Source organism: Platalea leucorodia, assembly GCF_965183815.1.
Source record: "Platalea leucorodia genome assembly, chromosome: 5".
In the NCBI taxonomy this organism is placed as follows: Eukaryota; Metazoa; Chordata; class Aves; order Pelecaniformes; family Threskiornithidae; genus Platalea; species Platalea leucorodia.
The window spans coordinates 84,605,592-84,629,653 of NC_138827.1; the positions used below are offsets into that span (position 1 = coordinate 84,605,592).

The 24,062-nt window shown below is 61.5% G+C and overlaps 1 protein-coding gene across 1 annotated transcript; it reads right to left on the reverse strand.

Moving 5' to 3' along the window:
- Positions 1–7,775: 7,775 nt before the first annotated feature.
- WNT10A (Wnt family member 10A) lies at positions 7,776–23,705 on the reverse strand (the record flags this gene model as incomplete). The annotated part of the gene is made up of 4 exons (XM_082314606.1): positions 7,776–8,243; positions 12,637–13,013; positions 20,525–20,787; positions 23,647–23,705. The coding sequence occupies 4 exons, from the start codon at positions 23,703–23,705 to the stop codon at positions 7,776–7,778; spliced, it is 1,167 nt and encodes a 388-aa protein (XP_082170732.1).
- Positions 23,706–24,062: the final 357 nt, after the last annotated feature.

Consider the following 24,062-nt stretch of genomic DNA (forward strand, 5'->3'; position numbering starts at 1 on the left):
AGAACTTCCAGATGTAGCCAAAAAGATGGAGTTAGATGGGATCTCCCCAGAGGGGTGATACCTGTGGAGCTGACACAACCCTGCTCTGTGAGAACCTTTGGAAGGGGAAAGTCCTACAGAGTGACACTCTCTCCAGGGGCTCAGAGGAGCTCCCTGGCCATGCTGCCAAGCACCGGTCCTCTTTCATCTTGCAAGTGGGGTTGGGGAGAGGGAAAACCCTGAGACAGGAGGGGAAAGGCAGCTTCTGGTGCTGCCCAAGCTCAGTCAGAGTCAGTTCTAGCTGAGCCCACCAGGTTCACATAGGCACACAAGAGAAGGTTGGCACAGGCAAAACAGACGAGGAGGAAGGGAGACATATGAGGGACACCCCATGGGTACCAGCTCTGCTGTCCCATGTGCCCCAAAGCTGAGAAGAGAGCCCAGCATCCCTGCAGAGCCCAGTATCCCTGCAGTCAGCAGTGGTGAACAGGGGACTGTCCAGCAGCAAGGTCATCTGCTATGGGGAAGAGCCCCCCTCCGCTGGCCTGAGCTGGGCATGGAGAACAGAGATATTTCAAGTGACAAGTGCCTTGGAAGCACCGCTTCAGCATCTGCTGTGGCCTGGGTTTTTGGTTTGCTTTTGAGCAGTAAAATAAGTGACATGGTGACCCATCAGGATGGGTGCCAACTTCATCTGCCAAGTCCTGCTGCATCCCTGGTACCAAGAGCCAAGCCCAGCAGGCAGGAGGGGGGTATGGCACTCGACAGGGGAAGCAGGGGAGAGGGATTGAGCCTATATGGGCCCTGCACCCCCCACCTTCGTGCCCTCAGGGGGTGTCCCTAAGGGGCCAGCCCCGTTCTGCCGAGGATGCTGGTTGATGCAAGCTCTCCCTGGCTCAGCCCGGCTCTTGCGTGCGTGTGTAACCACCTTGGAGCTCTGCCTATCAACCAGCCAGGCTCATACCCCTTTCACCCTGCTCCTGGCCACCTCTCCCTGGAGCAGAAGGGACCATGCCTGCCGGCTGGCCCTGGCCCCGGTGGGTTGCAGCATCCCGGGGTGTGCCGCGTACCAGGGTGCTCCCGGACCCCGCGTGCGCCGGGGCCTGGCAGGCGCTGGTTAAGTCATGTGTTTTGTGTTGGGTTTCTCCCCCTCCTGGAAAGTCCCAGTGCGGATCAGTGGGGCTGAGCCGACCGCACACAGCTGCAGGCCACCACATGAGAGGAGCCAGCTCCCCGGGGATTACAGAGCCCCGGGAGCCTGGGGAGGAGGCAGGAGCACCCGCGCCGTGGCCCTTTCATCTCTCCTCTGCCTCACTCCCCCTTTCATGTCTGCCTCTCTGGCCACGCTTTCTTTTCCTCCGCTGCCTTTGCTCTCTTTGCACTTGGCCTCTTTTCCCTGCCTTCCCCCCAGCCCTTCCCGCTGCACCTGGCTGTGCTGGCTGCCTCCGCACAGCTCCTGTCACCCCCCGCCAGGACCCTGTGCTTTCATCCCCCGACCCCCAGCTGCCTGCTCCCACCTCCTCTGCGCTGGCATCCTGCCCCCACACCGGCTCTGCCCCTCCATCATCTCCATCCCCAGCCCAAAACCTCCCATTGCCATGGGGGGAAGGAGAGGGGTGGCACAAAGTCCCCCCAGGTGTTCTCCGTCCATGTACAAAAAGCTTTTCCTCCTTTCTCCCATCGGTCCTGTTGTCCTCACCAGGCTGCTTCCAGGGTCACCCCCCTCCCCAGGTGTGCTGTCACAGCCAGGTATCCTCTTGCCTCCTCCATCTGCCTCATGGAAGCAACGAGCTGGGGATGCTGGTGGACCCCAATGTTCCTCCCTGTCACTGGCACCCACCTTCCTCTTCTTCAGCTCCAGCTGGGGGACAGAGAAAAGGCACACATTCATGCAGCAGCCAGGGTTCGGCACTCCCTGTGAGAGGTCTCTGGTCAAGGGATAAGGGAAAGTGGTGGGTGCCCTATTCTCATGGGTTACAGACCCGTGCTGGGGACCAGTGTCCCCTCACACACTCCCCCAGAGGCCTGGTGTTTCCTGAGGCAAGGGACCACACACGGGACTGAGAGAGCAAAGAATATTTGGGTCCAGACCTACAAGGGGGCACAGCACGAGCAAGGTGGTCTAATGGTTAGAGCATTCCCTCTGAGTCCACAGGCTCCCTGCAGAGACTTGGTGTGCATCTGCTTGGTGGGGATCTCAGCCATCGGTGTTTGGGCTGTGGAGGACCTCCACATCACCTCCTTCCCAGACACACTGTCAGCATCCTTTCTCATATGTCTCCACCACCTGCTCTCACCCCAGTGCCTGCCCACCCTGCTCCTCTGCACCCACTGCTTCCGCTCAGATCTCCTGCCTAAGGAGCTCAGTGCACCCCAAACCCTGCTCCCAGTTTGCTCAGCCCTACCTTCCCCATGCCTTGTCCAGCCTCCCCCAGGAGCTCTTGGAGCTGCCCTGGCTCCATCACAGCCTTCAGCCCCAGCCGTCCCTCCGCTCTCCATCTCCACATCCCATCCATTTCCAGTCACTGCTGTCCCTTTTGCAGGCGCGTGGCAGCCCCGTGTCCAGGGGCACCCAGCCACGGAGCACCAAGGGCTGGTGCAGCTGCGGCTGAGCAAGGAGGCTGCAGTCCTCCCAGGCAGCAGGGGCACTCCTGCAGAGTCGGGCTGCTGCTGGCATATCTGGTCACTCAACGAATTCAACACAGTGGTGGCTACAGCCTCCCCACGGGGTAGGTGACCCCTGCCTCATCATGGAGGGCAATGCCACCAGGATGCTGTGCCAGGGGGTGGTGGGCAGGAGCTGGGCCTGGCAGGGGGAGCACAGGACTCCTGGGCTCCTCTCCCGAGCCAGCTGCTGCCTCGCTGTAGGTACTTTGCCTTGCCAAGCAGGTCAGTTAGGGCCAAACTCTTTTTTTTCTTTTTCGGGGGGTTGCACGAGTGCTGGTGCCAAGCATGACATGTTGGGGCTGAACTTCAGGAAAGCCTCGGAGCACCTCTCTGCAGCTCAGGTTGCAGCACGGTGCCAGCCAGGCTCTTGGGAAGGGTCTCAAGCCATGGCCACCTGCTTCTCAGCCAGAGGAAGCATGGAGGCCAGTTGCCCAGACCAAGGCAAGGAAGGGTCTGCCCTCTGATCCCCTTGGACCAGCAGATGCAACAAGGCTTTGCTCTCTGGTGACTTCCAGTAGCCCAGGTGCATCTGGCTGCTTTTGTGGGTCAGCAGCCCACCAGGCTCTGCCAGCAAGCACTGCCAGCCCTGCCCATGGCCGTGCTCATGCCACCCCAGCAGGTAGGACGGGACGGAGGGTACCAGGGAACCATCCCCTCGTGGCTCTGCTTCACATCAGCCCTGCTGGGAGCAGCAATGGAATTTGGATGGGGCTGGGCGTTCCCGTGTAGCGATTCCCCCAGGCAGGATCTGGCTCTGATGACTGTTCTGCGCGGGGAAGAAATACCAGAGGAGTTACTCACGGCTCATTGGGGCATGATGTAGCAACTCCTCACCGGTTCCCCCCTCCCTCCAGCCAAAGTTCCTCCTGTGATCTCCTGGGGAAAGTCCCAGCCTCCCCACTCCCCCCCTGCCACCCCCAGAGACCTTCCCCACCCTTGCTGGAGCTTTCCAGAAGCAAGGAGATGAGCTGAGGCTTTGGGTGAGAGGAGAAAGGACCAGAGCGACCTGCTGCGCTGGAGGGAATCCGCTGTCGCCTTGGCTCTTCCACGCTATGTCTGGTGATGGGCACAAGGCCAGGGTCTGAGAGAGTACCAGCCTGGGGTATCCACATCTGGACAGCCACACATTTGGCTTCAGACCTGTCAGAAGTGCAAACCAATCGGGCCAGCTCAGGTCTCTCTATTGCCTTTTCAGCGGTCACACGCAGGTCAGGTTTTCCCATTGCTCTCCACAACCACAGGGGCAAGAAGTGAGATTTACTTTTGGTTTGCTGGAAGGAGCTGAGAAACTATCCTGCTGCTGGGACTGGGAAGTTCAAACTTTGAGAAATTCACTGGGCTTCGCATGGCTCTAGCAGAGCCACCAGGCTGGTGGTCCCCTCTGCAGCAGGGACCCTCAGGAACAGAGGAATCTCTAGAGCTTTGACCAAAATACTTGATGAAACTGGAGTAAGTTCCACCTGGTTTTGCCATCATGGACTTGCTGCAGTCTTTAGAGGCCTTCACTGCCCTTTTCATGACATGCAGGTGAAAGAAATGGCCATTTCTTTTTTAGTTTTGGAACTTCCTTAGCAATTTGCCTCTGTGAGGAGATAATGGGAGAGCATTGGGAAAATCTGGTCCCCTCTGCTGGAACCCACCTCCATCATCTGCCTGGGCTCTTCTACCCTGATGGTCATTCCTCTCTCTTGGGCGAAGCACCTTGAACATTCCCATTTCAGCCCAGCCCTGTGTGCGGTGCCCTGCAGGGTGGAGGTGTCCCTCACGGGGCAGGGGGGCCATCCACCAGAAGATGCAAGGTTGAAGCAGCTCAGCAGAATCAGATAGTCCCTCCACATGAGGAAACATGACTCTTTGGTGGGACTCGGACAGTTCCCACCTGTGGATCAGGAATTAAGTGAGGCAGACGTGGAAGGAGACAAGCCAGTCACACTGAGTGCCCAAAGCCAAAGGAGTGTGAATCCAAGCCCCAGAAATCCTCCATGGCTCCAACCACACAAAGCCAGACATCACCCCATCTTCCCAGGCCCTAGCAAGGTATATGGGGCATTTCTTTCTTGGGGAAGGAGGGAGGCTGCACTCAGGCTCCATGGAATAAGAGACGTTTGGGATGCCCAGACCCCAGCGAGCCAAGTCCTTGATGGCGACTGGCTCTGGAGGCTCGGCAGTGGCTGTGAGGAGAGGAGGTGTCCTGCAAGCTTTCTGTGCCCAGCGGTGCAGTTGTTAGGATGGCTGCCTGGCAGCTGGTTCCCACTGTCTTTGTAACCACAGGCATGCTGGCGTCTTGCCTGGGGCTCTCAGACACTTGGCGAGGGAAGCCACAGAGCAGACCTTGAAGGTTGGTATTGCGTAGGGAGCCAGCGGGCCCCGGGAGGGAATGAGGTCCTGTGACCAGGGAGCTTGTGCCCTGGAGCTGCCTGCACCCAGAGCATGCTGCCTGCACCCAGACCACGCTGCCTGCAGCCCAAAGCACCTTGTCACTCCGCACCCCGACAGCACAGCGCTTCCACCCCTGACCATGCCACCTGCAGACCCACCAAGATCAAGGGATCTTGTTATGTTTTCCTCTGAATGTTCCAGGGCCCCGAGCTCTGACGGGGTGTCTGCAGAACCAGACAGCACCAGGCACTGTGGCTTACCAGGCTCAGTGGCCAGGCTGTGCTGGGGAGTCTCCCCCCGGCTGTGCTGGCATTACCGGTGTGCTGTTTCGCAATGCTGTTCCCAAAATGGGGGCCAAGGGGAGAGCAAGCTGCAGTTTTTGTAGCCCCATGATGCTCAGAGATTGGTCCCTCACTGGGGGATGTGAGATGTGCTTGGGGGGAGCAGCCCTGCCCTGCATCCCCTCTCTTCATCATCAAACACACCTTGTTCCCACCCTGGTCCCCTCCCCAGCTCAGCCCAGGCAGGGAAGCCGTGTGCTGGGATGCAGCTGCTGCAGCGCAGGTGGCCTGGGATTAGCAAGCAGGGGAGTGAAGGGGCCGGTGCAGTTTGGGGAGAGCTCGGTGGTGAGTCAGTCATCACCCCAGGCAGCCCTGAGATCACAGGCACCTGCAAAGGAGCCCCTGGGAGGTGGGAAGCCAACGCCACCTACAAAGTGCCGAAGCATGATGGATGTGCAGAGCCCCACTGCTCTGGGAAGCACAGCCCTGGGGACAAGGGGGTTTGGGCAGCTTGGGAGGGAGGGGGGAAATGGGGTGGGTAGGGGACATCACGGGGTCCAACTAGCACTTGGGGCAAAGGGCAAAAGGCAAAGGGCTTGGCGATTTGGAAAAAGGGTCCTGGTGTTGGAGATGGATATTGCTGGAGATGGAAAAGCAGGACCTCAGGAGGGAAAATGAACTGCTGGAGCATGCCCTGCCAGAACAAACCCACCCTGCGGAAACACCACTGCTTTCATGCCCCACAGGGTGAAGCCGGGTGCCCTGAGCGCTAAGCAGAGGTCCTGTCTCTGCAAGGTCACCAGCCCCAGGTCTTTGCTGCTGGGAGCTACTGCGGTGGTCTCGTGCCCTGCTGTGCCTGCTGCGCTGGCAGATGGAGACGGAGCTGCGCGGGTGCCGCAAGGCCACAGGAGCTCCCACGCTTCCCTCCACCACCTCCAACCACCCTCCTCTTCTCCTCAGCCCCTAAAACACAACTAGCTCCAGGGACAAGGACCCCATCCACCCAGTCCCTCCTGGAGGGGCAAAGTCGGACGTCCCCCTGGGGCTGGCGAAGGGCAGAGCATCCGTCCCAGCTGACCCAGCTCCCTGCTGCCTGCGGGAGCGTTATGAAACGAGGACACCGGGCCGTTCCCTGCTGGGCCTGGGGCACTCACTTCCTTCCAGCCTGGTATTTTCCTCCTCGATTTTTTTTTTTAATTCACTTTTTTTTTCTGCGTAGCCCCAAGGGGCGCGCAGCCGTGGGAGGAGCTGGGAAGTTATCAGCCGGGAGATACCAGCAGCATGATTCACCGCCTGGCCCCCGCAGGCTGCCACAGCCAGATGAGTGCCCTCCCCACCACCACAGCGAGGTGCTGTTTGCGGACCCCCATTGCCTGGCCCATCCTCACTGCCTTCCCCTCTCCCTGCTCTCCAGCCCCAGCATCCTTCCCCGGGAGCGCAGCGGGCAGAGGCGCAGCCCCCAGCCCCGGCACGGCCGTGGGCGTGGGGCCAACAGCCAGGATTCTTGCGGGATGGATGGGGTCCAGCATGCATCCAGCTAGGCAGGAGCCTCCCAGCAGCCACCTTGCAAGGGCTTGGGGTGCCTGCGGGGGGTCCCCACCTTCTGCCAGTCTACAAACAGCTCCTAGGGCTGTTATGGGATGGCAGCAGAGCACCGGGGAAGAAAGTCTCGCACAAGTGGGTAGGCAGTACCAAGGGTCCCCCTCCATCCTTCTGGCACCCTGGAGGAGCAGAGAGCCCCGGGCAGCAGGAAGAGCAGGGTGCTGCACCCTGAAATACCCTGTGCTGTCTCCGATCCACTTTTATTCACAATCAGAAAATAACTTACCATACAATAACACAGGCACGCACAGCACAGGCCCAGGCACCCTCCCCTCCGGCCACGATGCTACAGCCCAAGCCGGCCCAAGCTCTGCCCCAGCAGAGGCGAGCTCCAGCCTGGGGAGCTGTGCCCCCTCTCCATCCCATGGGATGCTCCATCCCCATCCCACTCAGAGCACAGCCTCACATGTGGCCAGAGGAACCTGTGCACGGTGCCAGTGCGTGTGTCCCCCCTCCCCTCCCACCCTGGGCTCCCCATGCCCTGCTGTCCCCCACCCCACCCTGACCCGTCCCGCTGGGTGCCAGCGGGCGCTCCCCCATCCCCATGCCCACCCTCCGCCCCCCCGAGCAGTGCTGGTGTTGGCGGTCTGTACAACATGGCCGTGTGCTCCCCGGGGCTGGGAGCCTTGGTGCTCTCGTGCGGGGCCGTCAGGCAGTGGGCAGCGGGCAGCCCTGCCCTCCCCGGGTGACGACAAAGTGCTGATTTTGGAGGGTGCCGAGCATCTCCTCTCCTGCTCCCCCTGGAGCGGAGGGAAGCGGGTACCGTGGCTCCATCTCCCCCCCAGCGCCAATCCCCGTCTCCCTCCCCCCCTGCGGGCAGGCGTGCTTGTCCCTGGCACCCTGGGGTGGGCACCCATCCCTGCCCAGCTACTTGCAGACGCTGACCCACTCGGTGATGCGACACTCCTCGCAGGCCACGAAGCAGCACCAGTGGAACTTGCAGTTGCAGCGCTCGCTGCGGGTCTGCCGCAGGATGTTGTGCCCGCGGCCACAGCACAGGCTCTCGCAGTTGTCCATGCCCGGGCTGGTCTTGTTGCACAGGCGCCCTTGGGTGCCCAAGGAGTCCAGGGCCGGTTCCCGCTCGCAGAAGTCAGGTGACTTCTCAAAGTAAACCAGCTCGCTGATGCCGGCCCGGCGGCGATGCCGAGCGTGGCCTGGCTCCAGCTGCCCAGCGTTGCGGTTGTGGGGTCGGATGAGGGTGGCCCCGTAGAAGCGGTCCTTGAGCAGGGACCCCACCAGGCGAAACTCGGGCGTCACTTGCCAGCACGTCTTCAGCTGGCAGCTCCCCGAGGTGCCGTGGCATTTGCACTTCCTCCTCATGTTGTCCATCACCACCTGGGTGGGGAGGGAAGGGCAGGAGGGTTAGCATGGAGGAGATGGTTTTCGGGGGCCAGAGAAGCCATCACGGCTCTCTGTATGGGTTGGCACTATGGGAACACCACAGGATGGTGTCAGCAGCCATCAGAGTCCTGGAGCTGCAAAGCCAGCAAGGCTGCACCCTGCTGCTGTGCCCAGTGTCACCCATGTCCCACACCCTGTCCCTTCCCATCCTGGCAGGACCGAATGGCTTTTATACTCCAGCAAGGGACCGGCACCTAAAGGAGAGGGTGAGCCACCCAACCCCAGGGAGGACAAGGAGCCTGGATCTCACCTTCCACTGCTGCTTGGCTCCAGCAGGATCAACCTGACCACAGACCCCAGTTAAAGCCAGCATGGCTGCATCTTTGTAGCCCTACTGGGACCCCCTAGCGCAGGGGTCCCCCACACACCTTGCCGGCCAGGAGCACTGCGAGCAGGGCATGCAGGAGGGATGCTTTTCCCTCCCCAGAGCTTTCCCCCCATAAAACCCCAGCTCCAGGAGTCTCGGGAGCAGCAACTTTTGGCTGTTGCCTGTTGTCCTGCAGGAGCCCTGGGTGCAGCAGTGGGGAGCTGAGGTGCTGCCTCCCACCGTCACCCGAATTTCAAGTAGGGATCAGAGATGCTCATGAGCTTTGGGAGGCCACAGCAAGACCGGTGCCACACATCCACCTGCCGTGAGGGCCAGCATGTGAGCTGGGCTGGGGCTTGCAAAGACTATCACAGGCTGACCCCCCACCCAGCACCACGCTCCGGGGCTCGGGGGGAGCCCAGAGGACACCGTGGCCCTGCGCAAGGTCCCGTCCCACGATGCCAGCCCTACCCGGCCGCCTGGCTTCATGCCTGACACGCGCTGCCTGTTCCTGCCCCTTCCCTGGGGGGGGGACGCGTGTGCCTTGTGTTGGTAGGGGTGGGTAGTTTTTACTCCTTGTTTTCTTGTTTTTGAGTAAATCTCTCCGTTGCTAAGCAGTTATGGTAATGAAGGCAGGTCAGGGAAACACGCCTGGAGCTCGGGGCACACGGCAGAGAGGTCTGGGCTGGGCTGGAGTTTGGCTTTCATCCTGCTGAGAGTCCTGTCTCCTGCCGGGAACAGCCTCCACCTTGCAGGTAATGAGCTGCCCGGCCTCTCCGCCGTGCCTTGGGTGTGCCAGTTGGGAACACCAGCTGCTCACCACTGTCCTTGCCACCATCCACAGGAACACGCTGGCACTGGGACCCCATCCTTTCCCACATACCCTCCCTGCTCCCTTGGCTGGACCAGGAAATATCTACATAGAGGGCTGTGGCTGGGATGTTCACCTCCAGGATGGAGGGGACATTGGCGTGACAACTGGACAGGGGCTCATTTGGGGCTACGGCTGGTTGCAGCAGGGGCTGGAGAAGGCAGCGTCTCTGTGCCATCTCCATCACCCAAGCCATCACTGCTGAGCATCCCGAGCCCCAGCACCCATCTATCCTTGCCCAGGGATGGCTTGTTATCCCTCCTGCAAGGGCAGTGCAGAGGGGACAGGACCCTGGCAGAGCTGGGAGACCCGAGAAGGACCCATCTGAGCCTCGGTCCCATGCTTTTGCCATCAGATCTCCTCCACGCACCCCTACCCGGCCACGTCCTTCCCCCGTCTCACAGACACCCGGGTTCAGCACATGCCTGGACTCGCTGGTGCTTTCTTTCGCACATTCCCAGCTCCTCCCAGACACGCTCATAAGAGCTTTATCGTAGGTCTTTGTTGTGAGGGTAATGGGTAGTTCCTGGCTGCCTTTCATCCTCTCTTGCTCTCTGATCTGATGGGTTAGGAGGACCTGCAAAGCCTCTTGCATGCTTCTGCTGCTCCTCACTGGGGAACTTGTTCCCTCCCAGGGATGCAGGACACCCATTGTAGTCTTGAGTTGGAATAGGAAGCCCTATGGTTGCCCTGGGGCTTCCTATTCCAACTCAAGACCAAGGTGACCACTGCCACCATCAGAGGATGCTGCGCATCCCCTGCAGCTGCAATCCCCTCCCCAGAAAAAAGAAAATCAGCGTGTTTCTGCCTGGTTTCGAACCAGGGACCTTCCGCGTGTCAGGCGAACGTGATAACCACTACACTACAGAAACCCACATCACATGGCCCTTGGCTGTGGCCATTGGTGGGATTGTCACCTCCCCCTGGCATTGCAGGGTCTGAGCTGGGAACCAGGCTTATCCATGCAGAGCACCCTTGGGACACATAGGGACTGTGGAGAGGATGCTCAGCATCAGCAAGATGCTGGATAGTCCTGGGTGCTGCAGCTGCTCGGTGCATGGAGAGGGATGGCACGTGGCAGGGCACGGCACGTGGTGTGCGTGTCCATATCACTGATCTGCTCAAGGGCTTCAAGCCTCGGGACTTGGAGGGGAGGACCACATTGCTGCTGCATCCAGCACAGCTACTCCTTTCCTGGGAAATCCCATCAGATTGCTCCTTATTACAGCAGAAAGATGGTCATAGGAGTGAGGAGGGCTTGGGTGGGTGTCGGACCCACAGCATTGCTAAAAGAGCAGGCGGGGAGCTGGAGAACGCATCCCCAGGCAATGTGGACAGCCAGGTCCAGCCCCGGCAATAAGCATGGCACCAACAGGCACAGACCAGACACAGCATCACCTCCTTGCTCCAAGGCATGGCACCCACAACCATCACAACCCAACCTGCGGACAGGCTCACACCCTCATCTCAACAGGGTCCCTGAGCTGGGCAGCCTATCCAGCCATTGCTTCCCCACCTGCACCAGTACCATCCCCTCCTTTAGCTCTTTGGTCCTCCCCTGCCTCTGCTTCCAGCTCCCAGGCTTCTTCCATCAGTCCAGCTCTTGTCTCTGAAGCCACATTGCCAGTCCTGTGCCTGCCTGCCCTTGGGGACAAGCAGACCCCAGGCATTTTGCTGTTGCCAGATCCCACAGGCACTGCATTGTGACATCCCCCTGTGCAAATATTCCTCTCTCACCTTCACCTTTTGCAGGGAGCTGTGGAGCTTCCCTTGGGAAACAGGCAATATGGACCCCAAATTTCCGAGCACTGCCAAAAGTCCCAGTGGTTTGGGGCACGCAGAGCTAGAGGGGAGCCAGGATGAGCCCTGCAGCCAGAATTGGGATGGGGGGGTCTTGCCTGGCTTGGGGCAGAGCAGCCTGCAGAGGATTTAGCTGCCTAACGCTGAGCGAGCCTTCACCACACGCAAGCAAAGCCAAACAAGCAAAAAATTCTGGCTTTCCCCAGGCACTTACAGCTTGGCCAAACTGGGATGGTTTTTCAGGGTGGTAAAGCTCAGCTCCAGCACCAGGGCAGGGCACACATCAAGGTCCTGCTCTGCAGCGTCCCCATCTCACAGCTGGCTTTAAACATGCTCAAAGCAAGAAGCACATCCAAATGTCTGAGCCATCCCAGGGAAACACTCCCTGTGGAATTCTGATCTTTAATTACTTATTCCCACAGCCACTACACACCCCCCTGCGTGGCCCTGGCAGTGTGCGGTCAGGGTTTTGGGGACAAACGTCCCACTGGATCCATGGGGTGGCGTCTCCCTGGCACCTGCTGGGAGCAAAGCCGGGCAGGGAAATGCAGCCACCCTCCCAGCCCCTCCTGCCTGCATGCTGCTTCTCTCCAGTGTCAGGCTGCTTTTAAACATCAGCTTCCAGACAGAGCGAGCTACTAATTAGCACCTTTAACAAGACCTGACATCATGAGAATGGAGGGGAGGCTGCCCTGCTCGCCCAGGCAGGCTCCAGCACCCCCTTGGAGCTGGGGGGTGAGGCTGAGGGCTGTCACCTCTGCTCCCGAGGGGATGCTGCACTTCCCAGCTGGCACAGGCACCCGCTGCCCGGCTCAGTCCCACTCACATCTGTCTCCTCAGGGCACCGGCTCCCTCTCCGGGGGCAGAGCTGCAGCTGGGTGCTGCGGAGCCTGTGCCGTGTCCCCTCGCTGGGGACAGTGCATTGCAACACCTGCCTTCTCACACCATGCCAGTGTCTTTCTCCTCCCTGACCACAGTTCCCTCGCACTGCAGCTGCCCAACACCAGTTCACCCAGTCCCTGAGTGGCAGGAGCTGCACTCATTGCCGTGCCATCCCCGTAGCACCGCTGCAGCACAGGCAGGTGACAGTGGCCTGGGGAAGTGTCCCTTGGCAGGGGGACAGCAGCGATGCTCGGTGCCCTCCCCAGCAGAGATGCTCGGCAGCAGGGCTGCGCCACTGCCTTTGCTCCGGGCAAAACTGGGGAGAGGGGGTGCCTTGGGGGCCATCTCAGCCTCGCACACGTGTCTCACCGCAGCCAGCACGAGCCCCTCGCAGCCCTCCCATGCATGTCCCGGGGACCCTGTCCCTGCCACCATCGCCCCGCACCCCTGCCCAGTGCCCCGCTCACCTGCCGGCCCACGCGGTTGTTGTGCAGCCTCATGCGGGAGTGGATGTCCCTGTAGGTTTCCCGGGAATCGAGGAAATCCTTGGAAAACTTCTCCCCATAGTCCACGTCGGGGCTGCACCCTCCCCATTCCCAGGAGTCCTGGAGGCCGGGGGTCTCGGCCGGCATGTGCTCCATGTGCACCCCGTGCACCATGCCTTTGCCGCGGTTCATGGCCTCCAGCTGGAGACGATGCAGCTTGCGCCGAAAAGCCTCCTCATCGCCCCGGCGCTTCTGGTCGCAGCCGCAGGCCTGCAGCTTGCCAAGGGCACAGGCGTTGGAGACGGCGTGCACCACGCCGGCGGCTGCAATGGCGTAGGCGAAGGCGCTCTCCCGAAAGCCTGCAAGGAAGGAGAGAGGGGGGCTCAGGCTGGGCGGCGTGACCCCCGTGGGGGCTGGATGAGCCCTGCATCATGCTGAGGTGCAGGGAGCCGGAGGTTTGGCTTGTGCCTTGCCTTGTCCTGATGCACCAGCTCCAATCTGGACCATGAGCGAATCCTCACTCGGTGCTCTCCAGCCCCATCCCCACCAGGACACATTGCTGCCCTGAAGCCCAGCCCTGCCCTGGCTGGGACCCCAGCTCCCACCATCACCCTGCTTTCACGTCGCCCTGGGAGATGCCACCATGGCAGTGCTCAGGCATCAGCCTTATGGCTCTGATGGGAAAGGCAGTATCTCCTCCCTCCCCTCCACTCAGTTTCCCAGTATATTAAATATAATATTAAATATAATGCTGGCTGAGGAATACTTCTGCTGAGGAATGGGCCATTTCTGCTCACCCACAGGGTGCAGGATCAGGCAATAACAGGAGCAGGCAGCACTGCCTGTCCAGCTCCATCTGTCTGCCCATACCCCCTCCCTCCCTGAGCCCCACCAGCTCCCGCAAGAAGCTCTAAATGTGATACCGCGTTGGAAAAATCGAGCATCCCTAGTTAGTTAGAGCATGCCATGACCGCACTGCGTGCTGCCAGGGCCGGCAGCTGGTTGTCGTTAAATGCCGGGGAGCGAGGACGTCCACAAGTGTCATTAGCTGGGGATGAGGTGGACGGGGACAGGGACAGGTCCCATGGCAGGGGCTCCGCAGAGCTGCAAGCAGGGTCTGCCCGAGGGCTGCTTGGCTTCACTGCAGCCAGCTGAAGAGCCTCCCCTACCTGGGAACTTCTATTTTATTTTAAATGCAAAGTAATATTTTTATTTGTCGTTCCCGGGCCAAGCAGGGAGCCCGCAGTGCCCTTTGCTTCAGTGAGCAGTGACCAGCCCCAGCACGATCAGGGGAAGGAGGGAGAGCCAGATTTTGTGCTGTGACTTCACACGTGAATAAATAAATACTGGAGTTTGCCAGCTTCTCTCCCTCCGTTGGACAAGAGCAGCTTGATCAGCCCTGGCTTTGCTACGGCTGAACAGACGAGAGGTTTTAGGGTGTTTTCTCCAGCATATCTGTGCCATCAAACAGGGGGCTTGGGCGAGTACCCCAAAGCACAGATCCTGGGCAGGGCTCTGCCAGCTCCCTGCCTGCACTGCGGAGCCACGAGAGGTGAGAGTACAACCGCTCCCCGCCACCGTCGCCCATCCTGGGCGATGCTCGCCATCACGCATGTCTCCTCAGTGGTTCGCTGCCGCCCGCCGAGTAAACGCTATGATCTTATTAAAGGGAAATGAAACACAGCTCAGAAACCTGCATTTAAAGTCACGCTGCTCTTTTGTGTGTTAATTTGACACTGGTGCATTTAAAAAATTAACAAGGCACTGCTTAAAAGCCAGCGGGAGCCTCTCCCAGCTTCCCCTCAGTGTGGGACAAGCTTGCTCTCAGCCTGCCTCTTTCCATGCACAAGTTGAACAACATTTTTCAGCGGGCAGGTAATGGGGCTGCTGGTGCATACGCTGCGCAGCCTCCCCGGGGAGAGCGCTGGCAGGCAGCGCCTGCAACACACCCACGTCGCTGTTAGAGCAGGACAGCCCAAATCTGGGGAACTTCAGCCCCCAGGTGAGCGATGCAGGGTGGAGAACCAGCACAGGAAGGTCTCCAGGACCCCCAAATCCTCACCATATCAGTTCTCCATCCCCACAATCTGGGTCAGCTCCAGCCCCTCATGAGCCAAACCCAGGCACAGCACAAGAGCAGGGACTTGTCGCTGCCACCCGGCTTGGCGTCCCCAGCGCCTCGCACAGCCAGTGCCCGGGGGTGGTGGCAGCAAACCCTCCACCATGACACTCTCCTCTCAGCCCTGCCTTTCCGTTAGCCTGTTTCTCACACATTTCTCCAGCCTAACAAATAATTTCACATGTGGCATCTCCTTAAAATCCCTTCTCGAGCCCAGACAGAAGCTCTACCCCACCCAGTCCGTCTAGCAAGCCTGTCTCCTTGCAGGTAAAGAGGCCGGGTTCGTTTGGTACCCTCCACAGCTGGGAAACCCCTGGGGTCAAGCCCCAGCCCTCCTCCTTCCTCCACGGCGTGAGCTGATGGATGAGGCACAGGTCCTTGTCCCTGGAGCTGCCGTCCCCCAGGCTGCGGGCACGGGACAGGCTGGTCCCCCGGGACCTGACATCCCAGTACTCTTCGAGTCTTGTCCCCATCTCACTGTGGTCATTTTCCTGCTCAGTATCACTCTGCCTGGCCCCGCCACTCCTCCCTGCCTTCTCCCCTCTTTCCCTTGCCTGCTCTCATGGGGAGCTGTGAGCAACGGGGAGGAGGGGGCTAGGGCAGCAGCCAGGACCGCAGCAGCCATGCCAGCGTGGTTCTGCTTGGAGGTTCAGTTTACATTCCTCGCTCTACCCCGGCCACGCCAGAGCCTGGAGGATTGCAGCAAAGCAGCGAGCAACGTGGCTGCAGGCGACAACCACCGGCCTCGTGGGCTCGGTGAGGGTGGGAGCTTCCAGGAACCGCAGCCGAGCGCTGTGTGCGGCAGCCGGCCCCGAGCCCTTCGGAGGGAGGCTCTCCAGCTGCCCCAGCCACCTAAGACCTCAGTGGTGATGTTTGAGTCACCAGATCCTTCCAGAGATTGCAGAAGAGGTTGTAGCCGTGGGAGGCGTGAGGGGAACTATTGCATCCTGCAGGGAAGAGGGAATGGAGGACACCACCCTGACACCACCGCCGGCATCCAGCATGCCGTGTACTTAAAGGACAGTGCTGGACAAGGAGGATGGATCTGAAATCTCAGCCCCAGGTCAGATCCCAAAGCAGCTTTCTTAGCAGGGGAAAATTTTCCCTGTCAAGGTGCACCCAGGATATGGGGGGCCATTCAGCAGGACCCCAAGCTGCAGCTGGCACTGGCTCTGCCACGGATGCTGCAGTTTCTCCATCTCTCATGTGGATGCAGGACCAAGGCAACGGGCCTGGCTCAGGCACGGCTGTGGGCTCCATGGTCTGCTGGGGTAGGGAGAGCTGGAGACGTGGCCTTCCTCCCACGGCTCACCATCGCACCCAGGCAGCGATGCCCTCCCAGCACCCACCACCGTGGCACCCTGGTGGCATTGAGGGAGCAGGCGGGACAGCCTGGTCTGGGTGCACTCCAGGGTACCCCAGGGATGCTCAGCCGCCCCCTCCATGGGCAGCACCCCCGTAATGCCAGCAACACGTCGCCCCGGCCCCTCTGGCTGGCAAGGCGGAGGAGAGCTTCTCCTGCCATGGCCAGTCCCGACACGCCGCCTCTCCCCCAGCCCCGCTCCCTCCCCTCTCCCTAATTAAACTGCAGGTGAACCTGCCAGGGTCTGGCCCAGCGCCAGGCACTAAATGCCTCCCTGCAGATCCCGACTTGCCTCCCTGCACCTCCTTGAGTGTGCCGGGGACAGCCCGCAGCCCTCACTCCCCATCCGCCCACGACGCTCTGAGCCGGCAGCCCTCGCCGCTCTGCGGGCTGCAGGGAGCCCGGCTCAGCCCCACACCTCCAGGATGCTGCCCCATCCCCAGGGTCCCACTTGCCACCATCAGCTGGGGGAAGGTCCAGGGGATGGGGGCACCCACAGGGATGCAGCTGAGCATCCGAATCACTCATGTGCGCTTCAGAGCCAGGTGGGCAAAGCCCTTGGCTTGCCTGGGGGTACCGAAAACGCTGCCAGCAGCCCAGCTGCAGCTGCACTGGGCCAGGCGCTGCGGTCTGCGGGCACCAGAGCTTGGCTGGGGCTCTACAGAGCCGAGCGCTGGGGTCCTGAGCTCGTCAGCATCTCCCTGGATAGCCGTAACAGCACCTGCCTCCCTCCCCGCACAGCAAAGCCTCCCCAAACTCCAGCTCATAGCTGGCTGGGCCCCAGCACCTGGCGTTTCCAGCCTTGCAGGGAGTTCCCCCCTCCTTGCTGTATGAAATCAAGGTTTGGCTGTGGCCACGCAGACCCCTTGGCACCAGGGAACCACATACCAGGGGCAACAGGCCACCCTCTCCAGTGAGGTGGACACAATTGCACTGCTCACCCTCGGAGCAGGGGCAAGGGACCTGTCTCAGTTACTGGTGCAGATGCAGCCACCTGCCTCCATCTCACTGCTTCATCCTCCTACATATGCCCCTGGGGCCAGGAGAGGATGTCTCTGCCGGCACTTGGAGGGAGAGGGAGGGACAGCAGAGAGGGATGGGACCAGGCACAGGACTGGAGGGTGCTGGCAGGGGTGACAGTGCCAGGGAACGGGCAGGAGGGTGGCGAGGACGTAGGCAGCCAGCTGAGGAGCCAGGGAGGACAGGAGGAGGATTTGCAATGGCAACGCTGAGCCTGGATGCACATGGAGGGGATGTGGGCCAAGGAGGACAGGGGGTGCAGATGGCACTGGAGGCTCAGCAAGGGGTACAAGGGACACCCAACACCCCAAAAGGGTGCAGCACCAAAAAACGAAACCAGAAAAACACACAGCCCATGGGGGTGTCTGAAAAACAAAAAGAGGCTCTGTGAGAGCAGGGATGGTAAATCCCTGGGCACCCCCTCTGCTCACCCTCCACTAACCTGTTGTGCCTCGTGGCCGCTGTGCACTGCACCCCAGGGAGGGCTGCATCTCCCTGCCGCATCCAGCAGGTCTGTGCTCTGCCCAGGATGCTGTCAGGATGCCTGTCCCCAGCTATGCTGCCCAGAAGCCCTGCCAGATTCCCAGCTCTGTCCAATTTGAAGCCTCCCTGCTCCTTCCTGGCTCCCCAGGGCTTGCACTCAAACTTCTGGAATCAGATCAGCAGGATGGGGAGACAGGCACTCATTTGCCACGGTCCCCTGCTCTGTCCCCAGGGGATGAGTCCCCCAGCTCCACCAAGTGCCTGGATGGCGGGCAGAGCATGGGACAGGCACCGGCACTGCACCCCAGATGGCTCAGCCCGCGCTAGGGAAGATGTGAGAGATGCAGGAGGACGGGGCGGAGGTGGGGAGCGGAGCCAAGCGGGGAGAGCAGGAGGGAGAAGACAGCTACAAATAATTTAAAGTGAGATTCACGCACGGCTGAACTGATGGCAGAAGAAGTGGGAAAAGGAATGAAAGATTAAAGGGGTCTGTCACTTCGGGTTACAAACAATGATCCTACAAGCACATTGTGTTCCCAGGCATGGCAAGGATGGGGCAGGGCGCAGAGCAGAGACCCAGTCCCTGGGGGTCAGATGCATTAATGCCTGCGGCATGGAGCCTGCACCCCTCGCTTCCACCGCTCACCTCTCTTCTGGCTCTGGGCTCAGGAGATGCACCCAGCAGCCCTGCTCTGATGGCTGTGTCCATAACAGCTGCAAGGCGGAGCTCAGAGCTCCGGCTCCGTTATTGAGGGACACGAGTCGGCTGGAAGCGGGCCAGGGCACCAACCTCAAGGCTTGCTCCATGCCAGAACGGCTCGGAGCAACTGCATGGGATGGCCTGGGTGCTCGGGGCTCACCCTGCACCCTCTGCTGCCAAAACAGGAGTGCCATGAGGTGCCCATCTGCTCTGCTGCTCCAGCCCTACCTCCATCCTTCCCTAGTGCTGGGTGCTGGGTCTCCATCCCAGGGAATGGGATCCCACCGGTGCTGTGAGCCTGGGCTGAGCCATACCAAAGAGCCCAGGACTGGGGCAAGAGTCCAGGGGCTGCAGGAGCCCCCACACCCATCGGTCACAGCCCTGACAGCGGGAAGGGCTGTGGTGGCACCTGAGACACAAGTGACCTGCAAGTCACTGCCCACTACCAGACCTGGTGGGCTGAGGGAGGGATGCAGAAGGTCAACGCGCTCTGCTGCTGGAGCTTCTCTCCCAGCCTGGTGGGACCCGGAGCAGGGAAGCTCGCCTGGGTGTGTGAGCGACTTGAGCCAGCAAGTCGGTGTCTCCTGCCGCCCGAGGAGACTAGAAGTGAACTGCATTCCTCAGAGGACCTGGAAATACCTCGATGCTTATCAGGGCTGACGTCCCCACCCTCCCTGCCAGGCCCTAACCTGGGCGCTGCTCACGGAGGGAAGAGACACTGCCCTTCTCCAGGCACCGGCAGCTGCTCCACAGCAGGACCACAGCCCTGACGCCAGGCGTGCTCCAAGGTAGCATCCCCTCCAGCAAGGCTTTGCCCATCTGCCCTGGACATGAGGGACCTCCCAGCACCAAAACGCTTCTGTGCTCCCCTCTCCAGCCATCTCCCCACTGCTACAGCTGCCTGGGGGCTCCTGCATCCCCTCAAAGGCATGCAAGCCTCAAGCTGCCAACCTCTCCTCTCCGAGACTCCCCTCGCAGTCCCAGGGAGAGATGTTGCAGGGTGTGGAAGGATGTCTGGGGAAGAGGGAGACAGAGGCACCTCTCTGCTGGGCACCAGGCTAGGGAGGCTCCTAAAGCGGGTAGGTGAGCAGCATCTTTGGTAGTTTTCTCCTTCCTCAGGTGCTGGAGGAGCGATGCGTTTGCTGGGCACCTTGCCTGCCCTCAGCACCCTGCCTGCCTGCCACTGGCACCACACAGTTCTCTCCTGCCCACAGCCTGGGGCAACGGGACCTTCGGTGTGTGCCAAGGCCCAGGCTTCAAGAAGGGTACTTAGGTGAGAAGATATATGCAAGTCCTACAGAAGGTCCCATCGGGTCACAACCCTGCTCTGCACTGTGCAGGGCAGCCCCTCTGCACCCCCAGAGTCCGCTCCTGAGGGAAAGAGTATCGACCCGGGAGGCTCTGATAGTCACAGATCAGGCCATGCCTGCGAGGGAGATGAGGAGACCCTGGCACTGGGGCTCGGCAGACTGTGGAGGGCTAGGAGAGCTCTCCCAGCAGCGCAGGTGGGGGCTCTTTGGGCAGGCGAGCTCCCAGGACAGCCTGTCTCCCTGCCCCTCCCCGTGCCACCATGCTCCAGGGTCCCACAAAACAGAGAGCCCTCAGCTCTCTGCACTGGGGAGCCAACACAAAGGCAGGACGCCAGGGTGATGGGCCCACAGAGCTACATCCCATTAGCTAGGGGTATTTCTGCTCACCATCATGCACTGAAACACCATCCCCAGAGCAGGAATGAGCCAAGATGCTCACTGCATCCACCAAACCGAATCCCAAAGCACATCATCCACCTTCAGACCCACCAGCTGTGCTGCACACCCACAGCACGGCTCCAAACACCAGCCTACACCGCATGGGGGGAAGATGCCAGCAAGCAGTGGGGCCTGGAAGGAGCCTTGGGAGCAGCTGGGGCTGGGCAGGGAGGAGCAGCTCAGGACAAGGGCCAGCGTAGGTAAAAAGGTGCATGGAGAAGAGCCCAGCTTTGCCACTGTGCAGTGCTGCTTGGTCTGAGAGACCCTAAGGTTTCTCAGGCTCTGTCTGCCTTCATCCATGGGGATGCTGAAGAGCTGGCCTGGTCCCCTGGGCCAGGGAAGAGCTCTGCAGGGGCCCATGGGGAGCCCACGAGGGCTCCTGAGAGCAGGGGCTGGGCAGAGGAAGAGGAAGAGGAGGGAGGCCGTCCAGCCCTTACCTCTGCTGAAGATGATGCTCTCGTAGGGGATCTTGTTCTTGGTCTCGAGGCTGGAGCAGTTCCAGCGCTGGTCCCGGAACTGGTGCTGGCACTCATGGATGGCGATCTGGATGCCCTGGATGGCCGAGGCGGTGACGTCGGGGTGGCGCACGCACACCTCCAGCTGCCGCCGCGTCAGCCCCGGCAGGGTCAGGCACACCGTGTTGGCGTTCAGCACCGGCTCCGACGGCAGCTTCAGGCCCAGGATCTCATTGGAGCAGGAGCTGGGAGGGAAAGGGAAACGCATGAGCTTGGAGCAAGCAATGTGCCAACCGCTCCGCTCCTTTTCCCTTCGGGGAGGGGGAAGAGCTTGGGGGGGGACACATGGGGAGGGGAGATGCTCCTCAACTCACACTGTGCCCACTGCTTATAGAGAAGGCTGGGAAACCCCTGGGCACAATGGCAGCTCAGCCAGGCAAAGATGTCCCAGCAGCACTGGGGCTGCAATCCTCTCAAGCCATGTCGGCACAGCCTGGACACCCCAGCAGCCTGTGGCCAGTGGCAACCGAATTTGGCCCTGCTGCCTCTGGAGCCCAGCATCTCCTGGGGCTGCACCCCCTCTGCGTGCTCGCCCAGGGATCTCCCGCCCTGGCCATGCAGTGCAGACTCAGGCACAGACTGCCCCTGCTTGCCTTCCCCAGAGAGCATGGGTTTCCCCCTGGGAGAATCCAGAGACCCCCAGAGCAGGAGATCCATCCCAGGTCTAGCTCCATCCCTGTTGCTGGCTGATCCTCCCCCTGCATCTCCCGTATCCCCCTGGCACTGCTGGTCCTCACAAGGGAGGTAACCGGAGGGACCAGCCTTTTCCTGCCACCTTGGCTGGGAAATTCGGAACCAAGCACCCTGCCAAACACCCTCAAGCTCTCAGCAACAATCCCAAATCCGCTGTCACATCCCAGCCCCACCGGACCTGATGCCTGCCACCACAGAAGCACAAGAGACCAGCAGATGGATGGGTGCAAGGGGAAGCACATGGTCCGTGGCGGCGGTGCAAGTACGTATACAAGTAGAGATGCTGCCTGGGGAAACAGGGAGGTAGATGGAGCATGGGGAGATGGACAAAGCATGTCCAGAGAGAGGTGCCTGGAGCTAAGACAGTGGTACACAGGACAGACAGAGGCAGAGAGGGAGATGGAAGCGGAGGAAGTGTCTCCCCAGCTCCAGGGAATGGCTTGAAGGATCCTGGGATCCACAGTGTCCAAGCAGAGGAGCAGCAGGCAAAGCGAGCAGTAGGCAGTGGGATGCTCAGGAGCATCCTGCAGCTTGCAGCAGGGTCCACTAGGAGCTCAGCACCACCCTGCTCCTTGCTCAGGGCAGCTCGGTCCCTGCTGAGAGCCCTCTCCAGGCAGGGCTCCCTCTTCCCCGGGATGGCCAAGAGCTGGGTCCCTGGGAGGAGCAGGGAGCTGGACCCTTTTGAGCCTTGATTAGAGAAATGAGACTTGGAGGAGGATGCTGGAGGAAGGACTGCAGCTGCCTTATGGAGCAGCCAGGTCTTGGGGAGAAGGGTTACTCCCCCTTCGTTCCCCCAAATCCTGCGTGCCTGGTGCAAGTACACAGACAGAAGCAGCTCCTGGGGACCTGGGACTGACTTCCCCAGCTCAGCGCTCGCCCAGCTCTGGAGGAAGGGCTCACTCAGCCCCAGGGTCCCTGCTGAATGACAGCTTGCTCACGGGGGAAGGGGAGCTGTCAGGGTCAGGCTGCAGCTTTCTCCAGCTTCCCAAGGGTGTTTATACCCACCCCACCACTTCCACGGGTGATATGTGGGTCTGCCCCAGTGCAAATCCACAGTGACTCTAACAGGGAGACTCGGGGTGGGGAGGAGCAGAGAGAAGGAGAGCAGAAAGGGGTGCATCCCTCCAAAGCCCCTACACAGGAGGGGAACCCTCTGCCCAGCTCCTGCGCTCATTCACGCTGTTGAAGCAGGAGAGGAGACGAGAACCAGGTCCACAGCTACCATCATCCCCAAGCCCAGCAGCTCCTGCCCCAGGCACTACTGGGACCTTGTCCCCTGCCTGTCCTGAGCCAGCCACGATGCCTGCCACCTCCTCCCAGGGCATCCTGGGGGGGCTGTTATGGTCCTTCTCCCCACTGCACTGCAGGGAAACTGAGGCAGAGGCCCTTGTCTAGCACCCCAGAGAGCGGAGGGCAGGTCCTTCTGCCTCTTGCTGCACGCAGGGCTCAGGAGGGACAGGGACCGGCAAGGAGCTGTCACTGTCACGCTCCCTAGGAGGACACAGCGCTCCCCCCAGCTCTGTTCCCCCTTGAAATCTGGATTTAAACTTGATTTCACGGTGACAAGCCCCCAGGTCACAGGCTGCAGCGGCTGCTGCTTTAATTAATACAAGTCCCAACGTTAACAAATTATATTTAAAGGGGCTGGAGGGAGGGGGAAGGGCGGGGGACCCCCCCACTCACACCAGCACCAGGCTTAACCCCTGGCTGCCCGCAGCGCACAAATTTGGGAGCGGGCGGAGGGGAGCTGCCAGCCACCCGAGGGAGATGGAGATGGACAGGGGTGGTGAGTGTTGGGGGGCCTTTTTCTGGAAGGCAGGCGGCCCCCTCTTACCCCCCTCGCCTTCGCGATCGCTGGAGCAGGGGAGGGGACGCAGGTGGATCCCCCGCCCCGGTGCGGAGCCCAAAGGCACCCATCCCGTGGGCACCGTCCCCCGCGACAGTGGCATCTCCGCCGGCATCCCCCCTTGGCCTCCGCGGTGCCCCCCCGGCAGCGAGTCCCGTCCTCCGCCCGGGGAGAGCGGGGAAACTGAGGCAGGCAAGGGCGGGCGCTGGGGCGGCTCCGGCCGGGGAGGAAACGGGACAGCCTCCCGGAGCGGGGGGGAGCCGCGCATCCCCGCCGGGACGGGGGGGAAAGGCGGGGATGGGGGGGGGCAGCGGCCCTGACAGCGCCCTGAGCGGGGGGCTGCAGCCGTGTGGGGCCGGGCCGGGGCGGCGGGGACCCCCCCCCGGAGCCCCCCGGGCAGCCCGCCCCCCCGGTGCGGGGCTGGGCGCGGCGGCTTCCCGGCGCCCTCCCCGCGGGGCCGGGGCGCTCGGCGGCGGCGGCGGGGCCGGGGGGGAGCAGGTCCTACCTGGGTACCCAGAGGCTGAGCAGCAGCGAGCAGAGTCCGTGGGCCAGGGCCGGGCGCATCTTCGCTGGGGCAGCGGCTGTGCGGGCTGCGGGCGGGCGGGCGCCTTTGGGGCAGGGGCGGCGGGGCTCGGCGCTGCTCTCTGCCCGCTTTGTTTGTTGTGGGTTGTTTGCTTGTTTGTGTTTTCCCCTCTCCTCCCTCTCACTGGCTCCCTGCGCGCCGGGGCTCGGCTCGCCGGGGCGGCTCTGCCATCCTCCCGGGATGCCCCCCCCGCCTCCCGCCGCCCCGGCGCCCGCCGAGCCCGGCGAGGGCTGCGCGCCCCCCGCCCTGCCCGCCGCCGCCCCGCCGCGCTCAGCCCCCCGGCTCAGCCCCCCATGGCGGGACGCGCCGGGGGGCCGGGGGGGGCCTGGGCCCGCGGG